The sequence below is a fragment of the Drosophila arizonae genome, chromosome 6, assembly GCF_054131065.1.
Source record: "Drosophila arizonae isolate 15081-1271.41 chromosome 6, UAZ_ARI_1.0, whole genome shotgun sequence".
Classification (NCBI taxonomy): Eukaryota; Metazoa; Arthropoda; class Insecta; order Diptera; family Drosophilidae; genus Drosophila; species Drosophila arizonae.
The window spans coordinates 1,176,307-1,192,553 of record NC_142926.1 but is presented as its reverse complement, the minus strand read 5'-3'; the positions used below and the strand labels follow the sequence as shown (position 1 = coordinate 1,192,553).

The window sequence follows — 16,247 nt, the reverse complement described above, 5'->3', positions numbered from 1 at the left end:
ATTGTCAAAAAATCATATTTAATTATCTTAAAGCATATTTATAAGCTTCCTTCCTCTCATGCCAAGTGTGAAGAATTTACTCCCATATGAAAGCTCAAAGGCTTACCCTTATATTGTCTGATTCGTCCATCAATTCATTAGAATTCGTGTATTGGCTTAAAGAAAGAGCGCAACTGGTATGTGTGCTCTGTCAGTGCAGTCAAAATGGAGTAGTACAGCCTATAAGGCTATTCGTTATTACCTTCCCGACATATATTTATCGTTCAAGTGTAAATATTCATATATGGGGTCTGTCACAAACATATGTACATAAATTTTAATAAAAATATTACACATTTTCCCATTTTCAATAGGTTCAGGCTATAAAAAACTACTGCTACAACTAAATCTACTACTGCAACAATTACTTCCATTATATTTGTACTATGTATAGATAAAGGTCTATTTCTATTTTTAAGTTTCATCTACATATACTACTGCTATTACTATAATTTCTACTGCTATTACTAAAATTTCGACCATTATTCTTACAGTTTGTACTACTACTTAATTTAAGCAATTCAACTACTACAGCGATTGTACAGACTTCTTTGTTGAGGCGTCTGGCAACACTTAGGGCTGCCATATCGCTTGAGCTTTATGGAGGAGACAACCCTTATACAAGAATGCGCCGTCCATCTTTGTTGTGGTGGTTGAATTAGGCAAAGCTGCGCAGTTGTCGCCAAAAGGGATTGTGAATACAAATCGCAAGATTAAATATATTGAATAAAATTTTTGCAATACAGATTGGAATCAATATTGTTGTAGTTCACTTCAAATTGTTCTCAGTGTATAAATTTTAAAATTTAATGAACGGAAAGTTAAACAAAGGAATTTAAGGATTCTATATATGTATATTATTGGAAAAGTTATAAATAAGAATTTCCATGGCTTCTATAGAAGGTGGATAAGGTTTCAGCTTGCAAAATAAGTAAGTTAGATAAGCAACATTATCCATCAGGGACGAGTCCAGCCCACTGCACTTGGCGCCCAAATACCATGAGAAAGAGTAGTTGATTAAATTACTGATAAATTTTGATTCGTTAAGGTGCACAGATTATATGCATACACACATACTGCTCTTTATTTGATACTGTTATATTTGATTTTAATGATATTTCTGCAAATTCTCGGATCTGATATTTCTTTTTAAAATACATATGTGGCTCTCCGAGTCAAACTGAATAACTTTAACTGAATAAAATAAATAAAGCAATAACAAAACAAGTAAGAAAGCTCTACTCGAGATTGCTCGACTACGAGATCCCCTGATATTTCAATTATTCTTCACTTCTTTGTAATAAATCCATTGAAAATGATTATGGGATGGAATGGCCAGAATTGAAGCAGACTATGCAGAAGTCCTAGTCTTTAAGAGAACTAAAAGAACTAACTATAAAAATGAATTAAGCTAATTAGCATATCAACATTTAGGCTGATGTCAGAGTGGCCACGATAAGCGATGCGATGCTATGAGCGATAATTATCGCAGCGATCCGCAAAGCGATGACATGATAGAGCTATGAAAGCTATCCGCAAAGAGAGAAACATTGCGAGTATTCAAATTGTAGATATTGCGAGTGTTCACATTTTAATCTCAGTAGCAATGTTATCATGAAAACAAGTAAGAAGACTCTAGTCGAGACTGCTCGACTACGAGATACCCTGAACCCTCCAAGCTGATATTCTACTTATTCTGCACTTCTTTTATGAACACATGCATACACGCGCACCCACACGCACGTATAATCACGCGCTCTGCTAACTGCGCAGTAAGCAGCGACAGCGCTTGGGCTTGTTGAATAACTTCTTTTGTAGACATACGATCTTAATGAAACTTTTAGAATGTAATTATATGGTAAAAATGTGTGTACATTCCAAAGCACAAGTCTCTAGTACTTGAAATGGGGCGAAGGGGGCGTGGTATCCGAAATCTGTAAATTACAAAATCTTCCTATCAATCAACTGTATATACACAGTAAGTCTCTAGGTCTAAAAGTGTTCAAATTAGGATGAAATAACAAAATCGATTATTCTCGATAAAAAAGTTATCGGATGAGTTATCGAAAAAATATGATAAACTCGCTCTGCTACACACGAGTATGCATGCCAAATTTCAGCTCTCTAGCTCTTATAACTCATGACATCGACGCACTCATACGGACGGGCGGACCGACGGACAGGTCTATATCACCTCAGCTCATCGCCCTGATCAAGAATATATATACTTTATGGGGTCTGCGATGATTCCTTCTGCATACATACACACATACATACTTTTTCACAAAACTGATTTCCCATTTTCAATGGGTTCAGGGTATAAAAAGCAACGGGATCTATCCCATACTATCAATACTTTCAAGTGTAATTAAGAGCAAATACATATATAAAAATATAAATAGTTTTGAAACAAACTGTTATTTAAGCTTAAATTACGAAAAAGCTCAGCACGCAACAAAAATTCACGTATCAGAAAAGCTTTATCATGAGATAAATCGAGAAAGCGATTCCGGAATGTTTTCTCGCAACTCGCTTTACTTCTCACTTTGGCTCTCTTCTCGCTTTGCTTGCACTCTGACATGTTTTAAACGATCACATGTACATCTGCATGTAGAGCCTTCTCGTTTATTGTCGCTCCATATTATCGCATCGCTTATCGCGGCCACTCTGACATCAGCCTTAGTGTAATGATTTGCAATGGTTTGCCTATATATCTCCCTCTGTCTCTGTTGCCCTGCCTCTGTCTGCCTGTCTCTGTCTATATTTATATTTAAGTATAACGAAGCTATAACAATTGCAGCAGCAGCGAGTGCTCCGATTGGTCACTTAAAGCTCGACTGGCGCCGGGCTCAACATTCAAGCGTCACTTAGGCTTTGAATCAGGGCAGCAGCTGCAGCATGATGGGGGGGTCAGTGATGCAGTAAAGTGTGTGATCGTTCAGCTATGTATGCATTAATGACTTGGGAGAAACACTGGAAAAAATACTTATAGGAAATAGTTAGAAGTGTTGGATAGAAACTCTTCTCTATCCGAGTTGATGGAAGTTATTTAATTGAAATACAAAAAGCCTCACTTGTGTGCTTTCGTTGCAATGATTTATTTGTGACTAACTACTTAGAGGTGGTACCTATCGGCTAGATATGGTACACACGTTTATCGATCTATCGTGTCGCATTGTAACAGATGATATTCATTAACAAGAAATACTCAAAAGATATGCTTAGAAGAAATACTTAAAAAAATACTTAGAGGAAATACATTTGGAAATACATAGATGAAATACTGAAAGGAAATAGGTGAAAAAAGAGAAAAAAATCGATTTTTAGAAAGAAGCTTGATCCTGGTTTCCGATTTTCAATTTGATTGAGACTTGCAGAATAGTGAGTACCAGGGTTTTTGTGATTATTTTGATGTTGGGGCCCAGGTAGCATTTATTGGCGTCGTCATGGACTCTTTTTCCCATAAGCTTCTTTTTTTTTGCATCAGTGCTAACGAATAACTTTTGGCGAGTGGAGATGTTCCAGCGAGACTATTATTAACGTAATATTCCCTAGCATATATCAGGATTTGTCATTTCAATAGTAACTATACTATATACACTGTTCATTTGCGGTGTGCACTAATAAACTTTACTGCCACTGCGACTGTATTCTCATGATCAAAGTTCATCCTTATTCATATTCAGTCCCTTGCCGCTGATGTTTTCTAGTTTGATAATTCGATAACGAACTAATATTTTGAGAGCTTTTCGTTTTCAAATTTTCAATGGGATCAGTGCATTCAATTTTCTGATCTTTTGACTTTCTATTAGAAATTCAGGAATCTTGGGATTTAGTACATGTGGATGTCAGGTTCAGATGTTAATATCATTTGCCTTTAGTCGCAATCAAAAGATACTAATGTGATCACAGGGTCTCAATAGAGCTCAGGTATATTAAATGACATTTAGCTGATTTATGCCGAATTGAATGAAAAACTATGTATGTATAAAAACTATATATGTATTTCTTGCCTTTGATTTCGCAGCTACTCAAAGGCCCATCTTACAGCGCTTAGACATTTTGATGAAGCGTTACACGGAGGATGGCGACTTCAAATGGAAACAATTTGAATAAGTTCAAGCCGATTCTATTTTTCATATTGCATTTAAATATTAGTATTCAGCGAATCAGCGCATCGTCATTTCTCATTATCAATGGTAATGGCGTCATTGGTTTATCTCTTTATAAATGATCATCAAATTAATCATCCTTTATTGTCTAGACTTGGCCAATGTAAATCGACCTTATTTTGACGATATAAGCCCAAGAAATATTTCAGCGGTTGTCGATGAAACAGCAATCTTAAGATGCCGGGTCAAAAATAAAGGAAATCGAACTGTACGTAGTTTCATATATTGATTATAAATATAAAATTTATGCATTAAACTGAACTTTACAAGCTTGGAGTGCAGAATTTTAGATAATTTAATTAATTAAATTTAATTTATTAATTAAATATAATATTAGATTGTATTAATTTGATAATTCACATGAAGGTTTCGTGGATGCGTAAGCGAGATCTTCACATTTTAACAACGAACATTTATACGTACACTGGAGATCAAAGGTTCTCTGTTATACATCCGCCAAATAGTGACGACTGGGACTTGAAGATTGATTATGTCCAAACTCGGGACAGTGGGATATATGAGTGTCAAGTAAATACTGAGCCTAAGATCAATTTGGCAATTACTTTGGAAGTCACAGGTAGGGTTAATGTTTATGCTGCTTATATTCATGACTATAACTCAATTCGATCGCAATTTTTCTTCCCTTCTCATTTTACAATCCCATTACAATTACAGCTGAATATGATATGAGAAATAGAAATTCAGATAAACTATACTATAACTCTAAAGGTTTGTATTTTTATAATAAACACATATTTTTCTTTTACAAATTTTAATATAAGTGTATATAATAAAAACGATATATCAAAGACAATTTGGCTAGACATGTACTAACAAGTAAGAAGGCTCCACTCGAGACTGCTCGACTAGGAGATACCCTGAACCCTCCAAGCTGATATTCTAATCCTTCTGCACTTCTGCATTCGCACTTACGTATAAATAAACACGCGCTCTGCAACTGCGCAGTAAGCAGTGACTGCGCTTCGGCTGCGCTGCAGTATGGGCAATATTATGAGAATTTAATTGTAGTAAGAGTATCTTTATGAAACTTTCAGAGCGTGATCATATGGGGGCATATACACAATAAATCTGAAGTCTCCAGGTCTAAAAGTGTCTAAATTAGGCTGAAAAGACAAAATCAATTTTTTGGTTATTCTCGATAAAAAAGTTATCGGATGAGTTATCAACTCAGCTCGTCGCCCAGATCAAGAATATATATATGGGTTCTGCGATGCTTCCTTCTACTCTTTACATAGTTTTTCACATAAATATTATACCCTGATTTCCCATTTTCAATAGGTTCAAATTAGCCTGCAAATCTACCAAAAATTGAAACCTGTACAAATCGACTAAATTTTGATTCTTAAGATATGTTAGAATGCTATAATGCTGTAAGAATACACCTAAAACTAGATATAACATTTTGAGACTAGATATTATTTGTAAATATAATTTCATATCTTATAGCTGAAATGATTTTAATCGTTGACATTAAAACAGCAATATGTATTGATTTGATTTTATACCCTGAACCCATTTTCAATGGGAAACAAGTAAGAACGTTGCAGTCGGGCGTTACCGACTATGGAATACTCATTCACATCCTATCAGCAATTTATTAGTTAAGTTTCGCGTTAGAAAATGCAGTTTTCCCGATTTGCCACGCCCCTATTCCTCGTAAACACCCCATTTTTGGCTAGTTCTTAGAACGAGCTAACGGTACCCTAACTGCAAAGTTTGAATGCCTATCCCCAAAAGAGGTGTAAATATTTTTTTTAGGTCATCGATAGAGGAGGTTACTAGTAACTTAACTATCTCAATTTGAAGCTTCTAGCTATTATACTTTAGGAGATATCAACTTTTGCGGTTTGCCACGCCCCCTGCGGGCGGACATATACCCGACAAAACTTTTTGGTCTTGTGTGGTCAGCTCGAGTATATGTACAAAATTTCAGATCTCTGGCATCAATAGTGTCTAAAATATAGCAGAATTAAAAAAATCACTATATCTTCAGGTCCGATTTGCCACTCCCCTAATGGGCGTAGACATAGATATACACGAGTATATGTTCCCAATTCCAAGCCTCTAGCTTCAATAGAGCCGAAATAGATTGCGTTCATACGGACAGACGGACGGACAGCAAGACGGACATCGCACAAAACCAATATACTAATTCACTTTCGTGAATGAGTATAAAAATCAGGGTATAATGGTTTCGTTGAAATGTATGTAACAGGCAAAAGAAGGCGTGACAGACCCCACAAAGTATATATATTCCTGTCCGTATTCACAGTGCGGATATCATTAAAAATCGATAACTCATCCCGATCTTCTTTATCGATAAAAAATGATCGAAAATCAGTTATAAAATTATATCTCTTACATCTTTGAAGCTACAGTCTCCAAATTTTAATTGTATAGTGACATGCATTTTATACAATTTCGGGTTTTGTTAAAATTTACCCCCCACCCCTATATCCACCCCTTACCAACATGTTTGTAAAAGGCGTATTTCAAATACTAGAGACTTGTGCTTTGGCAAGTGCATGGTTATAATTACGATCTGAAGTTTCATGAAGATCGTATGTCCACAAAAAAAGTTATTAAACAATTAAGTTCTCATAGTAAGCCACCACTGCAGCCAAGGCGGGTTTATGCGTGGGTGCTTGTGTGTGTATGTGTTTGTGTATGTGTGTGTATGTGGCGGTGCTTATGTGTGTATGTGTGTGTGCGTGTGCGTGTGCGTGTGTGTGAAATCGCTGTTGCTCGAAGGGTTCAGGGGATCTCGTAGTCGAGCACACTCGACTAGAGCTATCTTATTTGTTATACCCCGAACCCATTCAAAATGGGAAATCAGGTTATATGGTTTTGTTGAAAAGTATGTAACAGGCAGAAGGGGGCGTGGCGGACCCCACAAAGTATATCGATTCTTGACCAGGGCGACGATCTGATTCGTTTTGGCTCTGTCCGTCTGTCTGTCCGTCTGTCTGTCCGTCCGTCATTCCGTCTGTCAGTATGTTTGAACGCGTCGATCTCAGAGGACATAAGAGCTAGAGACTTCAAATTTGTTTTCCTAGGTCCGTGTATTTCACACGCATATCGAGTTTTTCCTAAATGTCGATAACTACTCCTAATATTTTATTATCGATTAAAAACCGTATCGAAAACTAGTTATAAAATTATATTTCCTACATCTTTAGAGCTTTTAAATGTAGACTTATATGTATTTTATACAATTTCGATTTTTGTTAAAATTACCCCCACCCCTATATTCACCCCATCACCTCTATGTTTGTAAAAGGCGTATTTCAAATACTAGAGACTTGTGCTTTGGTAAATGCATGCCTATCCATATTATAATCATAATCTGAAAGAAGAAAGTACATCCACAAGAAAAGTTAGTGAGTGACTCTAGCTTTAAAGACGTAGCAGACATAATTATATACCTGATCTTCGATAGGATTTTTAATCGATACAAATAACGGGATGAGTTATCGATTTTTGGAGATAAACTCGATTTCTACGCTATATATACGGACATTCTAACAAAAATTCAAAGAATATATATACTTTGTGGGGTCTGCCATGCTTCCTTCTGCCTGTTACATACATTTCAACAAACCCATTATACCTTGAATTGCCAATTTCAAATGGGTTCAGGGTATAAAAATTAATTTTTTTTTAATATTTTATATTTTCACGAAAATTTGTTGTTTTTTTTTTACACATTTAAACATTAAAGCAGCTCGAGCGAAAATTTTGGGCTCGACAGAAATACATGTGAAACGAGATAGTACCATTGCGCTGGCATGTTCCGTCAATGTACATGCATCATCTGTATTGTGGTAAATCTGTCTCAGAGTGTAAGTACATATGTACATAAGCTAGCTGAACTGCTGAACATTACAGGTATCATGGCTCAGCGATTGTCGACTTTGATTCGTTGCGCGGCGGAATTAGCTTGGAAACCGAAAAAACTGATGCAGGTACAACGAGCCGCCTAATGTTGACGCGGGCTTCGCTAAGAGATTCCGGAAACTATACGTGTGTACCCAATGCAGCCATACCGGCTTCTGTTCGGGTTCACGTTTTGACTGGTAAGTGACCACCTCGGGGCTGACTCGTACTGAGTAGATTTCCCTCACTGCTTTTTGTGTGCATATCTGGGCTTTTTCCCGGAGCACGAGCTCAAACCAAGTCCATTTTATGTCCCTATGTATATGAAGTTATTTTGAAATAGTTGAAATAGTTTTCCGTCCTCGTTTTAAAATTAATGTCAATAAATGTATTTTTTGTATTTGTATTTTCTTCATAGGTGAGCAACCAGCAGCAATGCAGACGAGTGTTGCGAGCGTCTTAAATGCTTCCACTGCAATCATAATTACGTATTTCATCATATCAGAAGAATTGTTGTTGAACATGTTAAACATTCTCTTCATACATCGAAGTCAAAGATGACTAACTTACTATATTTAGACATAATTTCAAAGGAAGCATAACGAAAAAGAAAACAAATCAAGCGGACTACATTAATGTTATATACAAAACATGTTGGATTTAGTTAATGGATTTGTGTAAATTATGCGGTTCTCCGAAGGACATAAGTAGTATATGATATACATCACTCCATATATTCGACGGCTTTATCCAAAGTGTTCACTTATGGCTCCGACAGCTTAAGCTGTTTTATCAATCTTTGAGACATCAAACGAATATAAGAATCGACCCAATCATTCGATTCTTTGTGGGAAAGTGGTCGTCAACTGTATCGCATGAAAAGGCTAAGCTCACGGTTTTTATTTTCCGATTGGTGCATTCCTTGTTTTCGTATCCGGAGACATGTGCAATACTTTTAGGCTAGTATGCCTTTAAGAAACGCTCATTCAGTTACATACCTAAGATAAGTTATAGATATACATACATATATAACATAACTTAATTATAGTTTGCAAGAATATTCCAAGGGAACGAATGTAAATGAATCAACTTTACCGAAAAAAAAATAGAAATATAAAACGAATACAAACAAATTTTAAGTACATACCGAAAGTACATTAATTATAATTCCTATAGTCATATGTAATAATAATAATAATAATAATAATAATAATAATAATAATAATAATAATAATAATAATTATAATAATAATAATAATAATAATAATAATGGGGCCTCTATGGTGTTTCTGGCAGTAATGACGGCTGCGATATCATCGGCATAACCAATAAGGAAGGTGTCTTCAGGTATTTCCAGTCTTAGGATTTCGTCGTAGCTGAAATTCCACAGGTCTGGTCCCAGGATTGACCCCTGTGCAGCTCCTCCAGTCACTCTGTATCGTTTTGTTCCAGTTTGCGTGGAGTACAGTAGTATTCGATCCTGCAAATAGCTCCTGATCATATACTCCGGTATCTGGAAGCGGTGTTCCAAGGAAGTAAGCATATCGGTCCACCTTACACTATTAAAGGCGTTTTTAACGTCCAGCGTTGCTAGCAGAACAACTGGGCGCGAGTATGCATTTCCTCTTTGCGTAGCTCTGGCTGCCTGAAACACTTCATCGATAGCTCCCATTGGCTAAGTCCTCCAGCAGCCTCTACTGCTGCGAGTAGTCTAGGTCTTATGAGCTTTTCTAAAAGCTTACCAGCTGTGTTTAACATACACAATGGGCGATAAGCCGAGGGTGTGTTGGGATCGCCTTTGCCTTTGCTAATGAGCACCAGTCTCTGTTCTTTCCACGCTTCTGGGAATATCCTTTCTTTTAGACATGCGTTATACATCCTAAGTAGAAAAGTGGGACGTCCTGATGCTATCACCTTCAGTATCTCTGCCGGTATATTATCTGGTCCCGGCGCTTTCTTGTTCTTCAGGGAGAGACCTGCAGTGTTGAGTTCTTCCTCGATGAAATCTGGGACTGAACCATCGAGCTCTACGGGTGCTCGCTCATGCGCCTCTTGGATGTGTGCTGGAAATAGTGTTTCCACTATGTGATCCATCGTGTCATCATCCACGTTTGGCACTGCTCCGTAGTTTCTCAGCTTTTTCATGACTATCTTGTAGCCAATATATATAATAATATATAATATATAATAATAATAATAATAATAATAATAATAATAATAATATTAATAATAATAATAATAATAATAATAATAATAATAATAATAATAATAATAATAATAATAATAATAATAATAATAATAATAATAATAATAACAATAATAATAATAATTTTTTTTTTTTTTTTTTTTTTTTTTTTTTGTTGGGCTGAGGTAGGAAAAAATGCTTTATGCACCGTCAGTCATGTCGTCACTTTGACCGGTGTGTCGGACTGCATAACTGCTTACCGACTAAAAAATCCTCCTCTTCTGGGGCTCAAATCCACCTTGGAACCAGGAGATATCCCACATTAACCTTCAAGGTGGAACCCCATTGTGTGCTCTAAATGAGCGTTGCCCTCTGTGTGCCTGCGTCCAGGTCATACTTCTTCCGCCGCAGAACCTTTTCGGCGAAGTCATAGACTTTTTTCCAAGCGTCTATGCTGTTACACATTTGCTGTACTAACGTCTCTACTTTGACTTCACCTACTGTTTCTGCCAGGTCGATTCTTTCTTCCGACCATCTTTCGCAATTGAAGAAGGTGTGTTCTGCATCGTCCATTGCATTTTCGCAGTAAATGCAGCTGGATTCGGCAGTTTTCCCCATTTTATTTAGGTACTTTCGAAAGTATCCATGTCCGGAGAGTAGTTGTGTCAAATAGAAAGACGTTTCACCGTGCTTTCTATTTATCCACTGCTCCAGATCGGGGATTATTTTAGCGGTCCATCTTCCATACCTTTCGCATGACCATCTCGCCTTCCACGAGACTATGGTTTGCTGTCGTATGCTCTTTGCCGCATGTTCTGAGTATTCTCCTCTTTGCCGAAGATTCCATATTTTTTTGCGCTCTTGGGCAAGCAAGTCAACCGGTATTACTGCTGCTATCACAGTCACGGCCGCCCCGGAGACTGTGCGGTACGCCGATGTTATCCTTAAGGCTGCTCTTCGTTGCACAGCTAGCATCGGTTTTCGCCTTACATTTGCCTCTAAGGTATCCGCCCATACTTCACTGCCATATAGTAGTATTGCATTTGTCGCTTCCATGAGGAGTCTCCGTTTTCCTGCCGTCGGGCCGTCAACGTTTGCCATCAGTCTACTCAGAGACCCCGTTGCTGTCGCTGTTTTCCGCGTGGCATACTTCAGCTGTTCCCAGAAGGTAAGTTTACTGTCCAGCCTAACGCCTAGATAGTTCACTGTCCTCTGCGTCCTTATCAGGTTTCCGCTTACTCGCATCTCTATTTCGGTTGGGATCTGCTTCCCCGTGAACAGAAGTAGCTCTGTTTTATGGGTGGCAAGCTCCAATCCTCGAGAGCTGAGCCATGTCTGTGTGCGGATCATGACTTGGGTAAGTCTCTTTTGGGCCTCTATGGTGTTTCTGGCAGTAATGACGGCTGCGATATCATCGGCATAACCAATAAGGAAGGTGTCTTCAGGCATTTCCAGTCTTAGGATATCGTCGTAGCTGATATTCCACAGGTCTGGTCCCAGGATTGACCCCTGTGCAGCTCCTCCAGTCACTCTGTATCGTTTTGTTCCAGTTTGCGTGGAGTACAGGAGTATTCGATCCTGCAAATAGCTCCTGATCATATTCATGAGGTACTCCGGTATCTGGAAGCGGTGTTCCAAGGAAGTAAGCATATCGGTCCACCTTACACTATTAAAGGCGTTTTTAACGTCCAGCGTTGCTAGCAGAACAACTGGGCGCGAGTATGCATTTCCTCTTTGCGTAGCTCTGGCTGCCTGAACCACTTCATCGATAGCTCCCATTGTGGATTTTCCAGCTCTGAACCCATGTTGCCTGGGGCTAAGTCCTCCAGCAGCCTCTACTGCTGCGAGTAGTCTAGGTCTTATGAGCTTTTCTAAAAGCTTCCCAGCTGTGTTTAACATACACAATGGGCGATAAGCCGAGGGTGTGTTGGGATCGCCTTTGCCTTTGCTAATGAGCACCAGTCTCTGTTCTTTCCACGCTTCTGGGAATATCCTTTCTTTTAGACATGCGTTATACATCCTAAGTAGAAAAGTGGGACGTCCTGATGCTATCACCTTCAGTATCTCTGCCGGTATATTATCTGGTCCCGGCGCTTTCTTGTTCTTCAGGGAGAGAGCTGCAATGTTGAGTTCTTCCTCGGTGAAATCTGGGACTGAACCATCGAGCTCTACGGGTGCTCGCTCATGCGCCTCGTGGATGTGTGCTGGAAATAGTGTTTCCACTATGTGATCCATCGTGTTATCATCCACGTTTGGCACTGCTCCGTAGTTTCTCAGCTTTTTCATGACTATCTTGTAGCCAAGTCCCCAAGGGTCTTTATTTATATCTTTGCAGAGCTCTTTCTACTTGTCATGCTTACTGCGTGTGATAGCAATCGACAGTTCTTTTCTCGCAATCTTGGCTGCTAACGCTTCCGTCGTGAAATTTCCAGAGCGTCGTGCCCTTGTTAGCCTTCTTCTACATTGTATGCATACTTTCCTTTTTTCTGCAATATCGTGGTTCCACCAGTACGCCTGTCGTCTACCTCCGTGTTTGCTGTGCGTTTTTGGCATCGATACGTTACACGCTCTTTCCATAGCGGTTAGGCTTCTTTCGACCACTTGCTTCGACGTCAATGTGCCGTCGAACTGTCGTTCTCGCCTATCTAATTCAGCTAGTAGTTTGCCTGTATCCACCTTACTTATGTCCCATCTATGAGAAGTCCTTCTTGAGTATGATGGGTGGTTTTGCTGACTGGTATTTTGGAAGTCATATGATATATACTCGTGATCACTTCCCGTGAAGTCATCGAGTATCTTCCAGTCCTTTATCCGATCTACGATGTGTTCGGAGCCAAAGGTTACGTCAGGTATTGTGCCGTCACATCCCGGCCTATGGAAGGTAGGTCTGCTTCCGCGGTTTGCTACCACTAACCCGGACCTAGCAGCCATATCCATAATTTTTCGTCCTCTAGAGTTAGTAGACGACATTCCCCAATCCACTGCTCGTGCATTCAGATCGCCTGCCACAATGAAGGGCTGCCGTCGATCCACGAGGAGATCCTCGATTGCATCGAGTTTATTTTGGAAGGTGCTTATGTCATCGCTAGGGGTTAGGTAGCAACTGACTACTGCGACTTCTCTGAAGCGTGCGTAGACGTAGCAGTTTCCCATCTTGCTTTCTAGTGGCTGTTGTCCACTACTACTGGGGATCCATATGGCCGCAGTCTTGGTGTCGTCCTCTAACCAAACTCCGTTCTCTTTTCGCTTATATTGCTCACTGATGATCACTACATCTATAGCATGTTCTGCTACTATCTGTGTCAAAAGTGCATCTGCCGTTTTGCTCCGGTGTAGATTACCTTGGAGAATTTTCAACATTTTGCTGTAGTTTGTCGTGCGCTTGGGCATTTCTGCGATCCCGGCATGTGATCGACAGAAGTACGCCCCGCATCCGTGCAAATGCAGCATTTTGGTGGTTTTTTGCAGTCTTTCATCTTGTGTCCTGATTCACCACATCTAATGCAGATGCCACCACCACTTCTGTCCGGTCCTGTGCAGTTGGTCTGCAGATGGCCGACCCCGAAGCATCTGTAGCATCTGCGGATGGGTTGACACATCCTGGGCCTAGCCCTGACAAAACCAATTTTAATGTCTGAGCTCAGCAACGTCTCCGCTAATTGGCTTTCTAAAGTTACAAAGGCCCTTACTTGCTCTCGACTGTTTGGGGCAGTGACTTTTATGCGCAAGTCCACTGATGAATTATCAAGGACTTGTCGCACTGCCTCAGCCACCTCAGACTCTACAGTTAGTGAGTCTAGATCTCGGATCTCCACTGTCGCTGTAGGCTTTAACTCTGTAGGCTTTAACTCTAATAATAATCTATATATATAAAAGAAAGTTGTGTAAAAGTGAAGACTGCTTATAACTTGATTTGGGCTGAACCAATTTTCATGGTTTTTGATTTGTTGGATTTGTCTCCGCAACGAGTTTAGTATAAGGTCTTAAAAATACTGAAAAAATTTGCCGAATACTTGAAAAACGCGGTTTTTTCCCCAAATGTTCAAATTTTTTTTATACCCAGTAGGCTTGGTAACAGTGACAGTTTTGACAATAGTGTAGAAGTAAATAAACAAATGTAGTCAGTCAGTCTACGGTCTCCTGACCTCGAGCAGACCTGACTATTCAAAAAAAAAAAAAAAAAAAAAAAAAAAAAAAAAAATTTTCAAATCAAAAGGAAAAATATTTCAAATCAAAAATCTGCAAAAAATCAAAAGATTAAAACCTGACTGTTCAAAAAATAAATAAAAAATTAAAAATTCGAAATTAAAAAAAAAAAAAGGTAATTATTAAAAAGTGTATTTTTGGCTTTTTATATTTTCGGACTTTTAAACTTTATAAATATTTCAAATCAAAAATCTGCAAAAATTAAAAAAAAAAATCAAAAGATTAAAACCTAACAATCAAAAATAAATAAAAAATTCAAAATTCAAAATTCGAAATTAAAAAAAAAAAGTTAATTATTAAAAATTGTATTTTTGGACTTTTACAAAAGCTAAATATCTCGAAAGTTCAGGTATTTGTTTGTCTCAAACATAAATTTGTGTAAATTATTTATATTTATATTTCTCGATTGTTTTATATGGTTTTGTGCGAGGGCAGTATTACTATTAATAAAAATGCCGCGTCCTAGAAGATCTAATCTTTCCCGGCGGACCCATAATGCAATTAGGCAACGGAATAGCGCGAGTCAATTATCTGACGAAGAGCGAGAAATCGCCCGAGAAAGGCTCCGCGTTAGTACCCAGGGAAGAAGGGCCTTAATTCGTGCTTCTCAAAGAGAGGCAGCCCGTGAAATGGCAATAAGAAATGGTTCAAGGATTGATTTGAATCGAGCAGCGTTTCGATATGATTGCACCATTGATTACAGCTTGAATCGTTTAGTTTGCATTGGTCCAATGGACGTTGTTTGCTAGCATTGTGGCGCATTGAAGTTTGCTGGTGAAACGCCCGGTTTGTGCTGCCTTAGTGGTAAAGTGACATTGCCATTAGCGGTCACCATAGCCATTGCGTTCCCTGCTTTATGGCGAAACACTAGAATCACGACATTTTCTAGCGAACACTCAAAAATACAATGCCTGTTTCCAAATGACATAATTTGGGGCGGAAAATATTGGAGACGGATATTTAAGGTAATTTACGTTAAAAATTTTATTTTCTATGACTGCCAAAAAAAAATTTTGAATAATGTAGTTTGTTAGATTTCTGTAAATAGTGTTTGTAAATATAACTATAACTATGGCTTTGAATTTAAAGATTCAAGGCCAGATTTGCCATCGCATTGGATCATTGCAACCTATTGAAGATGCACAGCAAAAATTCTTGCAAATATACTTCATGGGCAATATGGAAGAACAACTTGACCGGCGTCAAGAAATGAACACAGCTATGAAAGAGCAATTCTCCATGATTTGCATGCTTAGAAATTTAAACCAACCAAAACTGTGCAATGGAACGCGTTTGGTGATAAGAAAACTGATGAGCAATGTGATTCACGCGTTGATACTCAAAGGAAAATTTAAAGATGAGGAAGTTCTTATTCCTAGGATTCCGATGAGCTCAACAGATATGCCCTTTGAATTTAAACGAATTCAATTCCCGCTTCGTCTTGCCTTCGCCATGACGATCAACAAGTCACAGGGCCAATCTTTGACTATTTGTGGCCTCAATCTAGAAAATGCGTGTTTTTCTCATGGTCAATTGTACGTGGCATGCTCACGTGTTGGCAAACGATCCGCATTATTTGTTCTTGCACCCGACCAAAAAACGAAGAATGTCGTTTACAACAAGGTGCTTGAATGAAAATCCGATTAATAAATTTATCAGTGTATCCCAGCCTGAACAACATAGCTTTCAACAATTTTTTACCTAGAAATAATATAGAGGGCAATGCAACGTTTGCCAGGCCAGCTAGT

The 16,247-nt window shown here is 38.5% G+C and overlaps 1 protein-coding gene and 1 long non-coding RNA gene across 6 annotated transcripts; both read left to right on the top strand.

Moving 5' to 3' along the window:
• The first annotated feature begins 17 nt into the window (after nucleotides 1-17).
• Nucleotides 18-9,252, top strand: dpr7 (defective proboscis extension response 7). 3 transcript variants are annotated; one of them, XM_089472834.1, is made up of 9 exons: nucleotides 437-970; nucleotides 3,852-3,969; nucleotides 4,067-4,238; nucleotides 4,304-4,419; nucleotides 4,578-4,788; nucleotides 4,887-4,940; nucleotides 7,954-8,056; nucleotides 8,121-8,308; nucleotides 8,527-9,252. In XM_089472834.1, the coding sequence occupies exons 3-9, from the start codon at nucleotides 4,124-4,126 to the stop codon at nucleotides 8,667-8,669; spliced, it is 930 nt and encodes a 309-aa protein (XP_089328960.1). In that variant the 5' UTR covers nucleotides 437-970; nucleotides 3,852-3,969; nucleotides 4,067-4,123; the 3' UTR covers nucleotides 8,670-9,252. The 3 variants fall into 3 exon arrangements, with proteins under 3 accessions (XP_017869162.1, XP_089328960.1, XP_017869161.1); XM_018013673.2 differs by lacking the exon at nucleotides 3,852-3,969 and having other exon boundaries at nucleotides 18-970; nucleotides 7,957-8,056; XM_018013672.2 differs by lacking the exon at nucleotides 3,852-3,969 and having other exon boundaries at nucleotides 473-970.
• Nucleotides 9,253-10,438: 1,186 nt separating this feature from the next.
• LOC149268320 (uncharacterized) lies at nucleotides 10,439-16,181 on the top strand. 3 transcript variants are annotated; one of them, XR_016270800.1, is made up of 3 exons: nucleotides 14,072-14,848; nucleotides 14,935-15,464; nucleotides 15,589-16,181. It is a non-coding gene; the product is annotated as an uncharacterized LOC149268320 (long non-coding RNA). The 3 variants fall into 3 exon arrangements; XR_016270798.1 differs by having other exon boundaries at nucleotides 10,439-15,464; XR_016270799.1 differs by having other exon boundaries at nucleotides 10,439-15,464; nucleotides 15,534-16,181.
• Nucleotides 16,182-16,247: the final 66 nt, after the last annotated feature.